At 49.5% G+C, this 21,381-nt stretch overlaps 1 protein-coding gene across 6 annotated transcripts in view; it reads left to right on the forward strand.

The window, feature by feature from the left end:
• Positions 1–21,381, forward strand: part of GOLGA3 (golgin A3) — a 46,899-nt gene that overhangs the window by 18,809 nt on the left and 6,709 nt on the right. For all 6 annotated transcript variants that reach the window (XM_002694447.6, XM_010813864.4, XM_010813865.4 and 3 more), the window contains exons 7-19: positions 3,764–4,070; positions 6,414–6,616; positions 8,657–8,794; positions 10,417–10,578; positions 10,818–11,186; positions 11,940–12,017; positions 12,805–13,068; positions 14,200–14,294; positions 15,064–15,280; positions 16,839–16,982; positions 17,614–17,811; positions 18,610–18,726; positions 21,027–21,166. In XM_002694447.6, the coding sequence (XP_002694493.2) occupies positions 3,764–4,070; positions 6,414–6,616; positions 8,657–8,794; positions 10,417–10,578; positions 10,818–11,186; positions 11,940–12,017; positions 12,805–13,068; positions 14,200–14,294; positions 15,064–15,280; positions 16,839–16,982; positions 17,614–17,811; positions 18,610–18,726; positions 21,027–21,166 (2,432 nt within the window). The remainder of the gene's footprint in view (positions 1–3,763; positions 4,071–6,413; positions 6,617–8,656; positions 8,795–10,416; positions 10,579–10,817; positions 11,187–11,939; positions 12,018–12,804; positions 13,069–14,199; positions 14,295–15,063; positions 15,281–16,838; positions 16,983–17,613; positions 17,812–18,609; positions 18,727–21,026; positions 21,167–21,381) is intronic.

Genomic DNA, 21,381 nt, shown 5'->3' on the forward strand with positions numbered 1-21,381 from the left:
CCAAGGATGGAGAAACTCTATACAGTCAGCAAAAAGAAGACTAGGAACTGACTGTGGCTCAGATCATGAATTCCTTATTGCAAAATTTAGTCTTAAATTGAAGAAAGTAGGGAAAACCACTAGACCATTCAGGTATGACCTAAATCAAATCCCTCACGATTATACAGTGGAAGTGACAAATAGATTCAAGTGACAAGTAGACAGAGTGCCTGAAGAACTAGGGATGGAGATTTGAGACATTGTACAGGAAGCAGTGATCAAGGCCATCGCCAAGAAAAAGAAATGCAAGAAGGCAAAGTGGTTGTCTGAGGAGGCCTTACACAAAGCTGAGAAAAGAGAAGCTAAAGGCAAAGGAGAAAAGGAAAGATACACCCATTTGAATGCAGAGTTCCAAAGAATAGCAAGGAGAGAAAAGAAAGCCTTCCTAAGTGATCAATGCAAAGAAATAGAAGAAAACAATAGAATGGGAAGGACTAGAGATCTCTTCAAGAAATTTAGAGATACCAAGGGAACATTTCATGCAAAGATGGGCACAATAGAGGACAGAAATAGTATGGACCTAACAGGAGCAGAAGATACTAAGAAGAGGTGGCAAGATTACACAGAAGAACTATACAAAAAAGATCTTTATGACTCAGATAACCATGATGGTATGATCACTCACCTAGAGCCAGACATCCTGAAATGTGACGTCAAGTGGGCCTTTGGAAGCATCACTACAAACAAAGCTAATGGAGGTTATGGAATTCCAGCTGAGCTATTTCAAATCCTAAAAGATGATGGTGTGAAAGTGCTGCACTCGATATGCCAGAGAACTCAGCAGTGGCCACAGGACTGGAAAAGATCAATTTTCATTCCAATCCCAAAGAAAAGCAATGCCAAAGAATGTTCAAATGACCACACAATTGCACTCATCTCAGTTCGGTTCAGTTGTTCAGTCATGTCTGACTCTTTGCGACCCCATAAATTGCAGCACGCCAGGCCTCCCTGCCCATCACCAACTCCTGGCGTTCACTCAGACTCATGTCCATCGAGGCAGTGATGCCATCCAGCCATCTCATCCTCTGTCGTCCCCTTCTCTTCCTGCCCCCAGTCCCTCCCAGCATCAGGGTCTTTTCCAGTGAATCAGCTCTTCGCATAAGGTGGCCAAAGTACTGGAGTTTCAGCTTTAGCATCAGTCCTTCCAAAGAACACCCAGGACTGATCTCCTTTATAATGGACTGGTTGGATCTCCTTGCAGTCCAAGGGACTCTCAAGAGTCTTCTCCAACACCACAGTTCAAAAGCATCAATTCTTCAGCACTCAGCTTTCTTCACAGTCCACCTCTCACATCTATACATGACTACTGGGAAAACCATAGCCTTGACTAGACATACCTTTGCTGGCAAAGTAATGTCTTTGCTTTTGAATATGCTATATAGGTTGGTCATAACTTTCCTTCCAAGGAGTAAGCATCTTTTAATTTCATGGCACTTATCTCCCACGCTAGCAAAGTAATGCTCAAAATTCTCCAAGCGAGTCTTCGCCAGTATATGAATTGAGATCTTCCATATGTTCAAGCTGGATTTAGAAAAGGCAGAGGAGCCAGAGATCAAATTGCCAACATCTGTTGGATCATAGAAAAAGCAAGAAAGTTCCAGAAAAACATCTGCTTCTGCTTTATTGACTACACCAAAGCCTTTGACTGTGGATCACAACAAACTGTGGAAAATTCTTCAGAAGATGGGAATGAATACCAGACCACCTTACCTGTCTCCTGAGAAATCCGTACTCAGGTTAAGAAGCAGCAGTTAGAATCAGACATGGAACAATTGACTGGTTCCAAATTGGAAAAGGAGTACATCAAGGCTGTATATTGTCACCCTGCTTATTTAACTTATATGCAGAGTACATCGTGCAAAATGCCGGGCTGGATGAAGCACAAGCTGGAATCAAGATTGCCAGGAGAAATATCAATAACCTCAAATATGCAAATGACACCACCCTTATGGCAGAAAGCAAAGAGGAACTAAAGAGTCTCTTGATGAAAGTGAAAGAGGAGAGTGAAAAAGCTGCCTTAAACCTCAACATTCAGAAAACTAAAATCATGGCATCTGGTCCCATAGCTTCACAGCAAATAGATGGGAAAACAATGGTAACAGTGATAGACTTTGTTTTCTTGGACTCCCAAATCACTGCAGATGGTGACTGCAGCCTTGAAATTAAAAGACACTTGCTCCTTGGAAGAAAAGCTATGACCCCACCTAGACAGCATATTAAAAAGCAGAGACATTACTTTACCAACAAAGGTCCCTCTAGTCAAAGCTATGGTTTTTCTAATAGTCATGTATGGAGGTGAGAGTTAGACTATAAAGAAAGCTGAGTGCCGAAGAATTGATGCTATTGAACTGTTGTGTTGAAGACTCTTGAGAGGCCCTTGGACTGTAAGGAGATCAAATCAATTCATCCTAAAGGAAATCAGTCCTGAGTATTCATTGGAAGGACTGATGCAGAAGCTGAAGCCCCAGTATTTTGGCAACCTGATGTGAATAACTGACTCACTGGAAAAGACCCTGATGCTAGGAAAGATTGAAGGCAGGAGGAGAAGGAGACGACAGAGGACGGATGAGATGGTTGGATGGCATCATTGACTCAATAGACATGAGTTTGAGCAATCTCTGGAGGTTGGTGATGGACAGGGAAGCCTGATGTGCCATAGTCCATCGGATCACAAAGAGTTGGACACAACTGAGTGATTGAACTGAACTGATCCTCCTGGAATTTGATTTGCTCTTCAGCTGTGTCCAAGCCAAGATCTTTGTGGATTGTTACGGGTGCAAAACTTGCTGGCATTTCTGTGAAGACACTGATTATACTTCCTATAAAATTTTATTGCATCTGCTCAGTTAGCTTCTTTTCTTTGAGTATTTGTTCTTCTGTTTATTGTATCTGTTTGTCTTCGCAAGGTTGTTTTTCTCTTATTGTATGTTGTACAGCTGTCTGCTGCTTTTTGCATTTTGAAATTGCTGTACATCCACGTCCTAATAGGGTGACTTTAGGGTGTGTGAGAGATGCTGAAGGGCTGGAACTGTGCCCTTTGCTCCCTGTCTCTTCTCTGGTGCTCCAGGCGCCTGGGCCTTCTGCTGGCCCCACCTTTCCTGTCACTTCCTGCTGTGTCCATCAGACAGGGGTCCCTGTGGTCCTGCCACCTAGTACAGATGGTGCCTCAGGCTGCTCTGTGCCCCTGGCTACAGCCCTCAAGGCCTCATGGAATGGTGCCCTTTCCCAGCTGATGTGTTCTGTGGGTTTGGTTTTTCCCAAACTTGTATCTGGCTGCTCTCTTCATCTATTAGAGATCCCTGAGCTCTCAGGTATTGTGTGTGTGTGTGTGTGTGTGTGTGTGTGTGTGTGTGTGTACACGCTTGTGCGCTTTTTTCTTTTTTGAACAAACATGTTTTCCAACATCCTTGTGGGCGAGAAGGTGATCGCAGAGCCTTCCCCCCATGCTGGCCTGCTCAGGTGCCGCCATGCAGAAAACAAGCACATTCTGTCTTCACCCCACCTAACTGCCTGCAGGGCCTGGTTGGAGAAACCCCTTCTTTGGGGATAGCTGTAATGCTGGAGTTCCTGAATATTTTGTACAATGTGGCGCTTTCCTGTAAAGGCCACCTGTTGGACACCTTTCTTTGTCTCACTGGCTGAGTTTTGGCAGCCCTCTTATTAGGCAGGGCGGAAGTGACTTATTTTTCCAAGAGTCAGCATGGCTGTTTGTGGGTCTCTCCAGGCACTTAAAGAAAAGGCCGAGCTGCAGGCGCAGCTGGCCGCTCTGCACACGAGGCTGCAGGCGCAGCTGGAGCACAGCCACAGCAGCCAGCAGAGGCAAGACTCACTCAGTTCAGAGGTGGACACCTTGAAGCAGTCCTGCTGGGACCTCGAGCAGGCAATGACTGACCTGCAGAACATGCTGGAAGCCAAGAATGCCAGCCTGGCATCCTCCAACAGTGACCTGCAGGTGGCAGAGGAGCAGTATCAGAGACTAATGGCCAAAGTGGAGGAGATGCAGAGAAGCATCCTCAGTAAGGACAACACAGGTGAGCGGTCCCGCATATGCCCCTTCGTTGTATGCAGGTGCCCAGGGGCTGTGCCCCTGGAGGTTTCGTCTCATCTGCTCCAGTTGTTCAGTTGCTCAGTCGTGTCCGACTCTTTGTGACCCCATGGACTGCAGCACGCCAGGCTGCCCTGTCCTTCACCATCTCCCAGAGCTTACTCACACTCATGTCCATTGAGTTGGTGATACCATCCAACTATCTCATCCTCTGTCATCCCCTTCTCCCTGTCTGCTCTGGGGACTGACCTACTGTCCCATCAATGTGCTGAGGGGTTATTGTCCCTTCTAATTTGTACATGAAGTGTCCACTTGCCTAACGGAGGGTTATCTTTGGTTGAACTTGTGGAATTCTGCATGTTTTTGCATGCGCATCAAAGGGTGGCTTATGTCTTAGAAATGGACTTTGGACGCTTAATGGTTAGATGTAATTGTTTCCACTCGTTCTGCCTCCCTAGTCGTTTGTTGCTTGAGGGGCTAGACCGGCCTGGTTATTCCAGCATTGCAGATGCTGTTTGGAATATTTAAAAGCAACACTGAGACCAGTGACTAGTAAATATTTCTTTTTCCTCCTTAAGTTCAGATTTTGGGTCTAGCTGGGTCCCTAGGGGAGCCCCCTTCGGAATGATAGACAAATGAAACAGTGGAGCCTGGGAGCCTTAGTGGTAAGTGAAGGACTTGTGGGGTCCTTCCCTCGTGCTCTCTGCTCATCCTGGGGACACACACTCCATTCCCAGAGTCCATGAGCCACACATGTCCAGGCACCAAGAACCTGGTCTGTGGGCTCAGCATCTCCCTGTGCACTGCGGGCAGGAGAAGGGTTGGGGGTTGGGGATGGGGAGAAGGGCACTCAGAGCCCAGGGGAGTGTCAGCCCAGATCCTGGTCCTCCAGAAGCCTGGATAGATGACACCCTCATCCTTGAAGTCTGGGATCCTGAGAGATGGGGAGTGGTTCGGCGGGGTGGCTGTGAGGGACCAGGTCTGCCCACATGGAGTCTTGGTCGTAAGACTTGTGAGACTAGGTTTCAGATCTTATGACAGAAAAGAAAGAGTGACAAGCTGCTATCACAAGAGCTTATCCTGATACTGGGGACGGGGGGAAGTGGTGGGGAGCACCAGCTGAGAAATATAACAGCTGACTGTTTTTAGTCTCCAGGCGTTTTATGATACCCAGTCCCTTAAGAAAATTATTAATATAATGTTCAAAAAGTTCTGTAGTGCTCGGGTTGCAAGGTCTGACCTGACCAGAGCAGGTCAACAGTGACCTACACCCAGTACAGCGCCGGCTGGGTGGGGGATTCGGGGTGTAGGGGATGCTCCAGTTGCCTTCCTAAAGCCCTACCATGCTGAACTTTGAGGCACATCTGTTCTCAAGGATTTCAAGAGCAGAGGTTGGATCTCCCAAGATGAGGGGTCATGAATCCTGTTATTTTTTTTTTGTTTCATTTTAAATTTTTAGAATTTAAAATTGTACGTGTTTTCTTAAGTGTTTGGTGAAATTTATTTTTTAAATATTTGACTGGTTTTGTTTGGACTATGACTTGGGTTTGTGCTGTGATTTCTTGTCTGCTCCCCCTGCCATCATCCGTGTTAAGAGTTGACCATATCAGCAAACCAGTGGAGTTTCTTGTGGATACCGTTCCTGAGTTTGTTGATGACTCACAGACTTCATCAGGCCAAAGTCTTAAGCCAGAAAGTTCCCAGACACACAGTCGCTCTCCCTGTTTGCAGATTCCCTAGTTATGAATTCACCGACTCACTGAATTTAATCTACTCAGAGCTCTTTCCGGTTGTTTACAGACAGGTGCAGAGCAGAGAACCGTGGGGGTTGCCTGATGTACAAGGCTCAGTTTTCCCAGTTCACTTCTTGTTCCCCAAGTGCCCTTTTATGGTCGATTTAGTGCCATTTTTTTGTTTATTTTTGTGCTTTTGGGGATGGTTTTGCTATTTACAGTAAACCCCAATACTGTCTGGTGTTGCTAAGTGCAGGATGGTTTTGATGCGCTTTTCAGAGAAAATCCTTACGCTAGACAAGCTTCATCCAGGCAGAGGTTGGGTGCTGTCGGCTGTCAGTTCAGTGTTAATGAATCCACAGAAAGTGAAGTCAGATGTCTTTCAACAGAAGCACATGTAAAACAAGGTTTTGTGTTAATTAGTTGATGAGAAGTGACCAGACCCCAACTTAAATGGCCCTGCTCCAGGGTTAAGTGCCCTCGCTTGCACTTCAGACGTCACTGCTGAAGAGGAGAACCAGTGGGTCCCCGCTCTCTGCGGAGGCCAGGCTTCCCAGGCCATGCAGCGGCCTGAGCACTGTGCTTGCCTGTTTCAGTGCACGACCTGCGGCAGCAGATGACAGCCTTGCAGAGCCAGCTACAGCAGGTGCAGCTGGAGCGCACCACACTCACCAGCAAGCTGAAGGCATCCCAGGCTGAGATCGCGTCCCTGCAGAGTGTCCGGCAGTGGTACCAGCAGCAGCTCGCCCTGGCCCAGGAGGCCCGGGTCAGGCTGCAGGGCGAGATGGCCCACATCCAGGTACAGCCCCCACCGTGGCCACAGGGCCACACTGCATGACTCGCGTGGAACACTTGCTTTTCCTCCATATTGAAAAGACTTCTGAGTTTATATTTCACAGAGAGGTTTTGTTAAAATCTGCTGACCACCCGCCTAGCTCACACCCCATGACGTGTAGTCACTGCCTTCTGTGATCTTCTGACACAGCTTCTGCTAGAGCATTTTAAATTCTAAAGTCGCCCTCTCTGGGACATCTTGTGTTCCTGGCTCTGACTAATCCATTCCATCCCCTCTCTGAGGGGCGCCTGGTGTCTGAACCCAGCTATCAAATGCATGCCTGCTGGGGTCCTGAACCTCTTACACCCCGGCTCTCTCACCTTTCACCACCTCCTGTCTCGTGTTTCTGACACGCAGAGAGCACGGTACACGCTGCTTCCCAGTGGAACCTCCTTCCTCCAACTGCGTGATCACCTGATCCTTCCAGAAAACACTCATTTCCCAGACCCCGAAGGAAACACTTCCCACTCTGTCTTTCCATGTTATTAGGGTGCAAGCGTGTTGGCACCTGATTCTGCGTCAGTGGGAGCAGGTGTGGGTCCAGGTCTGCAGGGTGCTCTGGAGGCACTCGGGAGTCGTAGGCAAATTGCTATAATACACTTTGCCCCAAATCTCAGGGTTTGGACTAATTGGACCGATTGTGAAGGTGCCTTGGTCAGCCTGTCTTCTCTTTGAATTTTGCTGTGGGTTTTATCACCTCCCTTTTTTTTTTGGTCCAGATTAAATATTGTAATTTAACTTGTTAAAATGTTCAAAACATTGAAACTTTATTTCTCAAGTGGAGAATATGAAGTACTTACTTCACCAAAAACTCCTTTTTAAAAAAATCTGTAATCTACAAATATACAAAAATTTTATGTGTTTTTTTGGCAGTACCATTTCTGGTAATTTTTATTTTCATTCATAAGTTTTCTAACAAAAATTAATTCTTAATCAGAAAAAGTTATCACAATATATTGCTAAATGAAAACAATTATAAAACAGTAGCACAGAATGTGATTCAACATACGCTGTTTAAAAAGAGGACCGTATAGATAAGGATTTGTTTACATAAAGTGTAGGTGGAAATAAATCATTGCAAGTCAATGCAATTTTGAAGCTATTGTGGATTTTTTGATGCATAAAAACATTTAAAGAAGCCAGATTTATGTGTCCTGACATAAGTCAGAAATGGCATTTGGAAGACAAAAATGGAAGATTCCAAGGGAATGGCAGTTTGAGAACCATAACTGCTTTATTCAAATACCTTTGGCACCCAATTCCTTAATTAGAGTGTGTAATAAGTTTTTGCCCTCTTTTCCCAGTAGCATAGATATGTCCCAGGAATTCTCAGGTGAGAGGAAAATGCAGGGTGGTCTTTATTCTTTTGTTACCTTGAAATAAAATCCCGGCAAATTATGCTTTCCCTTGCTCTGGGCACCTTCTATTTTAAACCCTGAAGCTCACAACATCTGGCCGCACCTGGCACCTTACAAGTCTTGGAACATTCACATTGGCTCTGGAAGGGATGTCCTTGAAGGTCTGGGTCAGACACTGAGTGGATAGCCAGCGCCTCTTCCTGGGAATGGCCAGGGTCAGCCTGATATGTCCAGAATAGTCGGACATTGAGAGGGCAGGGCCCAAGATGTGTCTCCCCATAGGTCCGTTCATTTGATGGTTAGATTCCTGGCTGTCCCTGCCACCCAGATGAGGCCCCTCACCTCAGGGGCTCAGAGATGCAGCTGCAATGAAAACTATTGTGCAGGTCTCGCACCGTCATAGGGGTGATGAGCACTGAGTTCTGGGCTGCCGGCTAACCCCTCTTAAGCACACAGAAGCTGGGTGGCCCAAGTGTCACAGTGGCTGCCAGCAGCGAGGCCTGGCATGGAGGGGTCCTGGGGAACGGCCCTCCTGGGTGCCAGCACTGTGCAGAGACCCTGAGGCCACCAGAGTGAGGGACTGGACTGGGCTGGGCTTGTGTTTGAAGTCTAGCAACCTGAAACTTTATGTTGTTTTTCTTTGAAGGTTGGACAGATGAGCCAGGCGGGTCTTCTGGAGCACCTGAAGCTTGAGAACGTGTCCCTGTCCCACCAGCTGACGGAAACCCAGCAGAGGTCCATCAAGGAGAAGGAGCGCATTGCCGCCCAGCTCCAGGGCATTGAGGTGGGCCAATCTGCTTCTGGGTCTTGGGGTTTGGGTATTTTTCCTTTACATTGATCAAGAAAATAAAACAATACACACACATACATGTGAACATTGGTACTATATATGTCCGTATGTCCGTATATCTTTTAAAATGTCCTTTTTGAACCATCTGCAGTGATCTAAGGTTTCAAGATTCTGTCCCTCATGTTCACTCTATGCCCATCCCGTCTCTTGTCTCTTGAGTTGTTAGTGGTAACCTGTGGCCCTTCTCTGAGCTGCCATGTGGGCCAGCCTAGTTCAGCCCTCAGCCTACATTAACATTTCACCCTCCAGCAGCCATGAGGAATAGTTAGAACCATGTTCAGCCATCTCTGTGGATTATCCCCGGGGAAGGAGATGCAGAGGCTTTGAACTCTGCTCTTTGTCAGCTCTGAGGCCCTGGATTTAATATCTTAACCTCTCTGGGTTTTGTTCTCTTTGTATTAAATGTGGATAATAATACCTGCTTGACAGGCTTGTTGGAAAAGTAATAAGGGTCTGCGGCATCCTGGCAGTGTATTCAGGGCAGTTTTATGCCGAGAACATCAGTTGTCTTTTAGAAGCACGTGGAAGGTTGGCATCCTGTTACAAGGGTGGTTCCTGTCTCCCACATGCACCTTTGTCCTCACAGATGATGTGGGTGTTAAAAGACAGTCATGTTTTTGTCAAACATATGTTTCAAGGGCTCAATGTCAAAGAACTGAGAAGATTTTAAGTTATAAGCTCATGTTTTTTCCCTAAGAAAACACCCAGGCGTGTTCAGTCTTATCTACATAGTCATGATGAATGCCGTATTTGCCCCATTGGCCCTGATCTCTAGTTTTACCAAGTGGCATCAGGAAATAATCTTGTGGAAGAGAGTGTGCCGTGTATCTCACCCCAAAGTGGGGATGTGCTGTACAGCCTGTCTTCACACAAGTGGTCGTCATGGCGGTTTCATTCATCACTTTATCCCAGTTCTTAAAACTGAGTGGACTGCTTGCTTCTCTCTTCAGCCGGGTCCAGGAATTAGCAGGGGAGTTGTGGGTAGAGGAGTAAGCAGCTAGCCTGTCTCATGGGCAGCGGGAGGGCACCAGCTTTCTGCCCTCTTGTCACTTTTGGGCTCTCTGTGGGTCGTGGACAGGTTAGTGATGGAGACCAGGGCTTCTCTCCAGGGTGGTTGGTTTGTCTGCTGAATCTGTAGCCATCAGGTTATCCTGCTTTTTAAAAACTATTTCTTTATTTTGACCGTGCTGGGTTTTCCTTGGCACACGTAGGCTTTCTCTGGTTGCAGGAAGTGGGGGCTGCTCTCTGTTGCAGTGCACTGGCTTCTCGTTGCCGTGGCTTCTCGTGTTGTGAGGCATGGGCCCTAGGGTGCACTGGCTTCAGAGGCTGCAGTTCCTGGGCTTTGGAGCACAGCCTCAGTAGTTGTGGCACACAGGCTCAGCTGCTCTGAGGCGTCTTCCCGGAACCTTCTCTGGGCCCGGAAGATCTTCCTGGAATCTTCCCGGCCCAGAGATCAAACCTATGTCCCCTACATTCGCAGGCAGATTCTTTACCACTGGGCCACCAGGGAAGTCCAAGTCCTGCTTTTTAAGAAATGCTCTTTCTTCTGGGCCCAGGCTGACATGTTGGACCAGGAAGCTGCCTTTGTGCAGATTCAAGAGGCGAAGACGATGGTGGAGGAGGACCTGCAGAGGAGGCTGGAGGAGTTTGAAGACGAGAAGGAGCAGCTGCAAAAGATGGTGGCCTCAGCGGCGGTGCTGGAGCAGCAACTGGAGCAGGCAAGCACCTGCTGGGGCTCTCGTCACTGCCCCAGTGCCACGGCTGGCCTCACGGTGCTCATTTGTGCTGGTCTGTCCATCTTCTACTCATGTTCTGTGCCACAGCTTTACACCGAAGGCTGCCTCCAGAGCATCCATCCAGATTGTTTAAAACCTGAGCACGGAAAAAGTAAACTCTTGGAGCACACGGTGTTTTTGTTCAAGAGCAGTCACATTGACTTTGGTTCCTTCTTTTCCAGGTGAAGTTGACTTTGCATCAGCGAGACCAGCAGCTAGAGGCTTTGCAGCAGGAGCACCTGGACCTGTTGAAGCAGTTCACCTCAACGCAGGAGACTCTACAGACTAGGGAGCAGTCCCTGGGGGACCTGCAGGTGCGCTACGATGAGCTGCAGGCCAGGCTGGATGAGCTGCAGGGGGAAGCTGCCTCCAGAGAAGACGCCATCCAGGCCCTGCAGAATGAGAAGATCGTCTTGGAGGTGGCTCTGCAGGCAGCCCACAGCAGCAGGGAGGAATTCGATAGAGGGGCGAAACGCCTGGAAGAGGGGGCCCAGGACACATCGGACACTTTAGAGCAGTTGAGACAAGAATTAGCCATCAAGTCCAGCCAGGTAACGCAATTGCTGTCACTTTGTTATGAATGGAAATCATGCATACGAGAAGTAATCCTCATTGTCCGGCCATTCGTTTTATTTGTTTGGTCCTATTTTGGAACACCTTGCTTTCTAAACATGGAGGAACACTTGCAGGGCAGGGCCCAGGGCTCAGTGGGGAAAGGGTCCATAGCCTCTAGTGTGGTACTTCCAGTCCTGGGTCAGCGGCTGGGTGTGGAGATGGCTGAGAACTAGAAAACTGAATTGATTGAGGCTTTGAAAGTAATCTGCCAAGAAATGCTGGTTTCAATCTGCCTATGATGAGGAGCTCAGACTTGGGAAAATCCACTTAGAACTTCGATTTTTTTTCCTGCCTGACTTTAGTGTGACCTCCAGGACACATCGACAGAGTGGGTGAGGGTGGGGAGATGGCCTGACTGTCCCACACCTGGGAGCTGCCATGCTGTGATGCAAGCAACCAGTAAACAAATACAGAACAAGAAAGCTGCAGGGTGTGGAGGAAGCAGAATTAGTGTCGGGGACAATGTTGTCTTCAAATCCTGTTCCATGAGCATCAAAAGGAAGTCAGTGACATGTTTTCTCTCCAGGGAGTAGGTGCACTTTTTCTGCAGACACTGACTGACTGTTACCTTCTAGGACAGGATGCTCAGGGGCAGGTTGTTGATGCCTCTGTGCACATGTGTCCCCCGGAGACACAGGGCCCTCCTGAGGGAGCTATCAGTGTAACATCTGCACTCATGTCCCTCATAGGTGGAACACCTGCAGCAGGAAGCTGGCGCTCTGAAAAAGCAGACACAGAAAATAAAGGAACAGTTTCTTCAACAAAAGGTAAGAACATATGGTTAGTTTTCTTCCCACGAAACAAGTGCATGAAGAAAATCCTATATGTTTAATCTTTTCACTGGAAAGAAATCGTTCAAGAGGAAGGTAACAGCTTGGTTCCAGGTTTTTTAAGGCACTTCACTGATTCTAAAACACGCATCTCACCCCTCCCATTTTTACATCTCTGAAGTCAGGTGCATTTTCAGGGTGGGCTTGGCATCTGTATCTCATGGATTGTGTGCCCTGCCATCATGTAGCGTGAGCACATGTTGCTTCCACAGAGCCCCAAGCGTCCTGTTCAACGTGTCTTTGATTAACTTAGGTCACACTACAGTCTAGCATTGAAATAAGGTGTTTCACGTTAGTGAAGCTAGTTCTGCTCTGGAGGAATGAACACAGAGTGTCACCAAGGGTCTAAGGAAGGGCGACTGAGAATGTTAAAAGTGGTGGGGGATTTTATCACTGAGATGCAAGCAGGGGTGCCTTCAGAAGTCAGGCAGGGCAAGTAGAGGGAGAAGGAATGGCTACATTCCCCCAAGAAGGTAACGTGGTCAGAAAGCCCAGCAGCTGGCATAGTTGCTGTGTGTCTCACCCAGACCTGTTGAGGAGTGTAAAATTGTGACATCTCAGTGGGCGGTATCTTGCATTTGGTGAAATACATTATCTTTCGCTCCCCAAAAGTGTTGTAGGTGTAAGCGGTGAGTGTTTTTGTTTATGCCATTCAACCCCTTGGTTTGTTTAAACCCCATTCAACCCCACCCCACTGGCTGCAGCTTCTGTCTTTGTTGGGCAGGTGATGGTGGAGGCCTACCGCCGCGACGCCACCTCCAAAGACCAGCTCATCAGTGAGCTGAAGGCCACGAAGAAGAGGCTGGACTCGGAGGTGAAGGAGTTGCGGCAGGAGTTGATGAAACTTCAAGGGGAGAAGAGGTCCGTGGAGGTGGAGCACTCACGCCTGCAGAAGGAGATGTCACAGATCCAGCAGCAGGTGGTGGATCTTGAAGGGCACCTGCAGTCCGCACAGAGGGAGCGTGATGAAATGGAGACGCAGTTACAGGTTTGGGGGTGTCTTTGATGTGTGAGGGTTCAGCTGAATGTGCCTGGGGCTGTATGGTGGGTGGGCAGGGACATGTGGAGAGGTTTTTAGAAAAGTAGCCTGGAAAAGGCCCTCTTGGAGCTCAGATGCTGGGGGGTTGGGAGGGGTGGTCCAGGCAGAGATACAGCTGTGAGGGAGCTACTGAGACAGGCCTGGAACCAGCGTCTGAGAGGTGGAAAGTCAGCAGAAAGCCAGGGGGCTGCTGGGTGTGGGATGGCACAGAGTTCTGTGCGGGTGCCAGGGTGCGTGAGGAATACGCTGGTTTGTGCTCTGGGTTTTAAGTGTGGTGCAGCCGGATTTGCTGTGCATGCCCGAAGGCCCCTGTGGTCGAGGGGAGGCAAGCGTGGAGGCAGGAGCCCGTGAGAGATGGAGGTGGCAGTATCAGAGAGGGTCTCTGGAATGGGATGGGGAGAGGGAGACCTCAGGCCAGATTCCTGCAGCTGAGGAGCATGTCAAGTGTGAGAAACTGAGGTAGACGGTAGACCTGGGGAGAGCAGTGGGCAGGGAGTCAGACCAAGGGCTTTGTCTTACATGTGATGTATCAGAAATCCCACAAGCAGGGCAGGTGGGCTGGAGGTCACAGCTGAGACTGTGAGAGTACAGGCGGGACAAGAGGGCTGGGAGCTGTGGGAGCACAGGGCTCACTGAGGGGCTCGGTCTATGAGGGCCGAGCTGGGACTCGGGGCTGGTGTTCACTGCACAGGAAGAGACAGGGCAGCAGGTGAGGCCAGAAGTGGGCACAAGGCTGCTCTGAGGGGCTGGGAGAAACCAAGGAGGGGCCTGGGGACTCTGTCAGCGAGTCCAGTGGGGCCCCTGGGTGGGATCCGGAGGCCAGAGGTTTCCCCACTGGCCAGTTCTTCTCACTTGTTTCCTTACCACATTCCTTGGCACCAGCAACTCAGGATGCTCCTAACCTTTGTTAAAGTGGTCACTTACCTCAGCCCCTCTGTCTGGATCTTCCTCAAAACCCATGTCCTGTAAGGCAGCCCCGAGAGGGCGCCGTTTACCTGCGAGGAAGCCGATCCCAACATTGGGGCTTCAGGTGGAAGGCCTGACGCTCTTCATTTTGTCTTTTCCTGTCTTTCTTTGAAGTCTTTGCAGTTTGATAAGGAGCAGATGGTTGCTGTGACGGAGGCCAACGAGGTACTCAAGAAACAAATAGAAGAGCTGCAGCAAGAAGCCACAAAGTATGTGGGCAGGGCGTGTGCTGGGGGAGGTCAGGCGGGGTTATGAACCATGCAGGGAACCCCAGTACTGTCTGTCCAGCCCTCACTGGTTCACACCAGGGGACCCCAGCACGGTATGTCCAGCCCTCACTGGTCTACCCCAGGAGGCTTAGATGTCAGAGTCCAGATTTAAAGCTGCAAAAGTGATTCCGTCCAGACTTGACGGTTACACGTGGATGTGCTAACATGTCCTTTCACAAACACTCCCCTGTCTGTGTTTGTTTTTGTTGCTTTTTCATGTCAAGAACTTGTTGCAATGCCCTTCCTGCCCCAGCTCCCTGCCCAGGGTGGACGCTTGTGTTGGTCCCCCTCAACCCATGCCAGGCCCTTCCGCTCCCAAGGCGTGTCCCGCAGCCCTCTGCTCTGGTCAGCCGCTGCTTTACGTTGAGCCTGAATGTTGAGTTTCTTGCTGCTGATCAGGAGGATCTCTGGAAGCCTTTCTTTTTGGTAGGAAAGGACTCTTTCTGCCTCCACCAAATCATTTAAACAGCTCCAAAAGGGGAGCAGGGCAGTTGAAATGCAGTGCTGGGCTCCTCAGGAGCACCCACCAACTACATCCTGAGGAGGCAGATCTGGGCAGTGGCAGAGCTGGACAGGGTGGAGCCGGCACAGCCTCCGTCTAGAGCCCTGGAGGAATGGGGCTCGGATGGACATGTACTTCGCGTGTGCTTGGTGCGGCAAGTGAATTCAGAGGTGAGCTGAGACTTCCTTCCGTCTCTGCCACGCCCAGGGCCATCACCGAACAGAAGCAGAAGATGAAGCGTCTGGGTTCAGATCTGACCAGCGCACAGAAGGAGATGAAGACCAAGCACAAAGCCTATGAGAACGCAGTGGGCATCCTCAGCCGCCGCCTGCAGGAGGCCCTTGCAGCCAAGGAGGCAGCTGAGGCCGAGCTGAGCCAGCTGAGAGCCCAGGCGGCTGCCGGCGGCAGCGACCTCACCTTGCATGTGGGTAACTCGTTTGCTTCGGCCACTTGCAGAGACTTCGTGTAGGGGCATGACATTTATAGGCAACTCCTCTCCGAAACCCTCTTAAGAGGGTCTAGAAAAACGGTGTGGGGTAAGCGTGTGGGGATTGTTTTTCTCAAATACCTCGTGGTCGTGAAATGACCAGGGACCCTGATGAAGCGTGTGGAGTGTCCCCTGCTCGCTCCAGTCCTCCTCTGCCTCATTGTGGGGAAGAGGCTCTGTAAGTAGGTGAAGTTCTGTGAGCGCACGAGTGCGGCATGCGAGGGTTCAGGGTGAGGATTGGAGAGTCCAGAAAAGCTTTTGGGAAAGGTGACATCTGAACTCATCTTCAGTGAAAGGGGGGCATCTCAGCAGAGGGGTGCTCCTGTGCCGGCTGTGCTATGCGCTGGGTCTGGAGGGCATGGGGCTGGGTGGGTGTCTGGCTGTAGGGTAAGTTTGGGCTGGCTCTTATGTGAGACAAAGCAGACTGAGACCTGACCACTGTCCTGTTGGAAAGCCCCAGGTGGAGGCGGTGGGGAGCCCCAGGGGTAATAACGGTACCTGAGGTGCTGGGAGCTGAGTGGAGGTGGCAGGATGGCAACAGGAGGAGCTGATGGGGAGGCCTCACGGAGCCCAGTGCCCCGTGGAGGCCAGTGCCAGGGGACCGGGGGTCGGGGTGGTGCTGGAGACAAGCCCGTGGGACAGACAGTATGTGCAGCATAGTGGATGGAAGTGGCTATGAAACGCTTGGGGTCAGAAGAAAGAGGGAATGTGCACATGGCAAGGGTCGAGCGCCGCGTCCTCTGGAGCCTCTCTTCCTAGTCCGGCGTCCTGAGGGAGAGCCTGTGGGAAGGAGGGCAGGGCAGCAGGCAGGCGTGCTTGTCCTCTGTGTGTGTGTGTGTGTGTGTAGGGGGGTGTGTTCGTACGTAAAAGCCCTCGGGTTTCCCTTGGGGCTGCACTGTCACTCTGTGTTAGTCACAAGTGCCCTGGCTCCCCAGATCCCAGCAGTGTGGAGCCTACCACCTCGCTTCACACCTGCTAGTAGGCATGAAACTCTGCCTCAATTAATTTGCATTTCATTTATTACCCACAGATTTGAGTCATTTCACTTAAGCTTAGTAATTGTATTTTTTCTCATATTTGTTTTTCTCTTTTATCAATTTGAGAATTCATGAGTTGGAGGACACTGTAGCATAGTGTGGTGTTCTCTTGCCAAAATACATAAATTCAGTATTCCCTCTCACACACTTTATACAGTGTCAGGAGGATAACTTACTTGCAGTTTCCATTTTGTTTTAAAGTATCTGTCTGTTTAATTAATCTACTCACATATTTGCCAAAGACAATAATTTATAGCTCCTACCTTTCTGTATTTCCAAAGCATTAACTGAAAAAGTTAGTCATTACTGTGTGACACCTGGTACTTGATTGCATCTCTTGAAGGAGAGGGAAGGCTGTTGCGTGTGGTTGGCAGCCTCACGCCATCAGTGGGAAGCTGGGCTATGTGGGGGGCTTTGGTGAGACCCCGACCAAACGCACCTTGCATCCCGGCCGTCAGGAGCGGGTCCAGGTGCTGGAGGCGGAGCTGCAGGCTGTCGGCCATAGCAAGATGATGCTGGAGAGGGAGCTGCAGGAGGTCATCTCGCTGACTGGCCAGGAGCTGGAGGAGCAGCGGGAGAAGGTGCTGGAGCTGGAGGACGAGGTAGGCCAAGCCCTGCCGTCGCACTGCCCAGGGATGAGTGCCGCCCCATGTGCAGGGTCAGGGCACAGCCCAGCCTGAGTGCTTGGCCTCCACTCTGTGCTTCTGGGGGTTGTCCAGCCACTCCCCTGGGTCTGACCACCTGCACTGCTGGACACCCTACATGCACTTCAGTGAGGCCTGCTGTGCCTGCTCTCGCTCCAGTGTGGCAAATAAGAAACCCAGCCTGGAAGATCTCCACGTAACCCTCAGGCTCAGAGTCAGCTGTGGCTTCAGGTGGTGCCACACGCTGCAGCATGGTGATGCCCCTGGGTTCTGCACAGGGTCCCAAGGTGGCTGTCGGGAGCTGCAGGCTGCGTACACAGTTCGTGGTCATCTCTGTCACACTCAGCTCTGGGCCCGCCTGGGCTCCAACCTGGATGTGCTTCTCCAGAAGCCCACAGCCCACAGGAGAGGACTGGCTGTCAGCTGTGGGTCTAGGAGAGAAGCAGGCATGGCCACGGCAGCCTTGCCAGCAGTGGAGCGAGGGTCTGCTGCATCTGGTGCTCAGCTGTGTGTTGTTGCATTGTGGTATTAATCATTCGGTGCCTGGAGTGCAGTGGCTCCACAAACCGGCGACTTTGATTTGTTTCAGCTTCAAGAGTCCAGAGGCTTCAGGAGGAAGATAAAGCGCCTTGAGGAGTCAAATAAGAAGCTGGCTTTGGAACTGGAGCACGAGAGAGGGAAGCTCACGGGCCTTGGGCAGTCCAATGCGGCCTTGAGGGAACACAACAGCATCTTAGAGACAGCATTAGCCAAGAGGGAAGCAGACCTAGTTCAGCTGAACCTTCAGGTATTGGAACTCATTTGCCAGAAGCAGGAGGAGACCTGCTGCAGGCCAGGCAGACTCTGAGGGCTTCAGCTGCATCGTCTGCTTCATCACAGATGCCTGCAGAGTAGAGGCATGGAGATGGAGGCCCAGAGGATCTGCTGGAGCCTCAGCCCCTCTGCCTGTCCTGAGGTGGGGGTGAAGCAGGGGAGCTGAGCTGTAAAGGAACTAGACTCAGTCCCTAAGGTTCCCTGGGGGTGGGCGACTCTGGGGATGCAGAGGAGACCCTTTCCTAGCTCCGACCTGAGGGCCTCCTGTGATTCAGCTCTGGGGTTCGAACTCTGGTGGATGTCACCCTACAGACCCCGCTGTCAGTTCCTCAGCTCTGCAGCCCCTCTGGGATTTTTTTACCAGCCCAGCCCCTGCCTTGAATAATCCAGACTTTAAAGAGCTTCCAGATTTTCCTATGTGCTAGTTCCCACCATCTGAATTACCTGCCTCGCCATGAAGCCAACTGCATTGATAACCCCTGATTTATATGCATCCTTTGGGCTTCTAACCCTATGTTTGAATATGATCATATGATTGTGCTCATGTGCTCTGAGATTTCAGTTTTGAAAACAATGTTCTCCAGAAGTAGAAATCTCACTCCTTTCCTGGCTTGTACGTTTGTTGATAACATGTCGTGATGTCTTGTTCCCACATGATGCTTGATTCCCTCACATGACCCTGATCAGAGTGGCCTGTGCTTTCTCCCAGGGCTCTTCAGGCTTTGGAAATTTGATGTCCTTCCTTCCTTACCCCTCTTGGAATGTGCTGTAGGTGCAGGCAGTTTTGCAGCGCAAGGAAGAAGAGGACCGCCAGATGAAGCAGCTTGTCCAAGCCTTGCAGGCCGCACTACAGAAGGAAAAGGTGATGGTGCACAGCCTCGAGGAGCAGGTATGTAACTTCCAGCTGGTATCAGACTGCAACCTCATAGAGCCTTTTGGAATGTAACTTGTAAATGTCTAAAAACTCAGTATTAGTACCCTTGACACTTCAGTTCCCTTCCAGGAACTTCTCTGTGAATACCTTTGCCAATGGGTCCAAGGATAGGGTGTCATCATGGGGTTGGTGACAGAGCCTGGAGGGAGTCTCCGTACTCATCAGTGGAAGAAAGGGCTTAGATTAAACTAAGGAACAGTCGTGCAGATCTCAGATGTGTGCACAGAGCTCCATAGCTGTGTCTTTGCTGGGGAGAGATGCCCTGCATGTAGTGTGGAGCTGAAAAGCAAACTGAAGAACAGTATGTGGTGACCCCATTTGTGTTAAAGAAGCACCCAAGAGCAGTGGTTCTGGAGACCCGTGCCATTCTTGACATCTAGAGCAGTTTTCCTGGCTGCTGCCTTCCACGCTCAGATGTTCACCAGTGCATCAGGTGGCTCATCCCACAGAGAGGCCTGCCCCAGCCACCCCACAAACGGAGTGGACGTCAGGCTGTAGACTTAAAGTTTTAACATCATGATGCATCAGCTGTGGTTTCTGTGTAGCCCTTTCCCCATGAGGACATCAGCGTCCTGGGACAAGGTCTGTGGCTTGTTTGTCCTCGTGTCCCCAGTGCCTTCTCAGAGCAGATGGCAGAATACGTTTGTTGTGGGCACACTCCTGTGTGTGTAGGTGCCTGTCACCTGGGTTTTGCCACTTACTTTTACATTTCTCCATGATAATGTACTAGAGATAGAAGAAGATAGTTTTTTTTATTTCGTGAGTGAGACAGTAAGACATTCTTTTATTTATTTTTTAAAATATTTTTTGGCTGCACTGCACAGCATGTGGAATCTAGTTCCCCAACTAGGAATCGGAACCCGTGCCCTCTGCATTGGAAGCACAGGGTCTTAACCATTGGACTGCCAAGGACATCCCCAGACATTCTTTTAAAGTAGTACTAGTTTTAAGATATATTAGGAATATTGTTATGTGATCAGTTATTAGCTTCTTCTTGACCCACATGTGCCTTGTTTGCCATATTTAATCCTTGCTTGCAGTTGCTGCACATCTGATGGTTCTAAACTAAGTCAGCAACTCTCCCTGCTTTTCTGTACCCCACCTTCCTGTCTTTTGATTTGTACTCAGGTATCACTTAATAGTTTTATTCTCACCTTTAAGTTGTAACTAGGCAATTTTTAACTGGAAGTGCTGGGGGGATGATGTATAATTGATTTCTTTTTTTAAGGGCAGTAATTGTAAATGATGCCTATTTATTTTTCCAAGTACATTTGGTCTGATAGTCCTAATTGTAAAAATAGTACATACTAGCAAAAATTTTCGGAGAAGCCAATGGCACCCCACTCTAGTACTCTTGCCTGTAAAATTCCGTGGACGGAGGAGCCTGGTGGGCTGCAATCCATGGGGTAGCTAAGAGTCAGACACGACTTCACTTTCACTTTTCACTTCCATGCATTGGAGAAGGAAGTGGTAACCCACTCCAGTGTTCTTGCTTGGAGAATCCCAGGGACGGGGGAGCCTGGTGGGCTGCCATCTATGGGGTCGCATAGAGTCGGACACGACTGAACCGACTTAGCAGCAGCAGCAGAAATTTTTAGTGCATGTGGAGAATAAGTATCTGGAATCTCTACCTAATGACAACCACTGCTAATACCCTCTATTGGAGTTTTTTCCAAGTGTATATGAGTTCTTTCTATATTCATTTGTCATATACTATAAATATTTTTATTAAACTTCTTTTACATGAAGTACTTGCTAGTGTAGTTAGACAAGAAAACTAAAATATTGAAAAGGCAATTGAAATGTGTTGTTATATTCTGAGAATTTGCTTATCTTCTCAGAAACCTTGAGATAAAATGTTGTTAACCATGAAAAAGCTAGTTACATCCTTAAAGGAAGATGAGCAGTAGCGTTATTATACTTAGATGGTCTGATGGAAAGGTAGATTCTTCCTCAATACATGAATTATGAACAAAAGTAACAAGAAATATGTAGATACACTTGAAAAAGACTATAAGAACCACTGAGGCCAAGAAAGTTGAACATAATGGTTCACTCAGCAGGTGCTGCTGCCGTGTCGCATGCTTTCAGGCCAAGTGTGTGTTCAGTACTTTCGTCCTTGACAGGCACCTTGAAAAGCTGTGGAAGGAAGGCCTGCAAGAGCGGCTAGGAGGCGGGGGTTGGGGCAGCTGCCTCCACACGTGCTGCGAGGTTCTGCCTCTGTCCTTGACAATGCTAATGTTTTTTTGTTTTAGGTTGCTGCAGCCAAGGCAGAAGCAGGCCACAACCGCCGCCACTTTAAGGCTGCCACCTTAGAGCTGAGCGAGGTGAAGAAGGAGCTGCAGGCCAAGGAGCAGGAGGTGCAGAGGCTACAGGCAGAGGCCGACGGGCTCCAGTAAGTGGGAGTGGGTGTTGCCACCGTCTCATCTCCAGTTAGCACCTTTGACACACCAGGGTCCCCTGTGTTCTAGCAAATTGCTGGGCAGATCTCCGGAGGCAGATCTAAGGAGGAGAAATGCATCCAATTGCTATCTCAGAACGCCTGCACCTTAACACTGAAACTTGGGCCTTGATGCTGTGCGCTCCCACTTTATGCCTTGCTGGTCCTTC

Source organism: Bos taurus, chromosome 17 (assembly GCF_002263795.3).
Source record: "Bos taurus isolate L1 Dominette 01449 registration number 42190680 breed Hereford chromosome 17, ARS-UCD2.0, whole genome shotgun sequence".
NCBI classification, from domain to species: Eukaryota; Metazoa; Chordata; class Mammalia; order Artiodactyla; family Bovidae; genus Bos; species Bos taurus.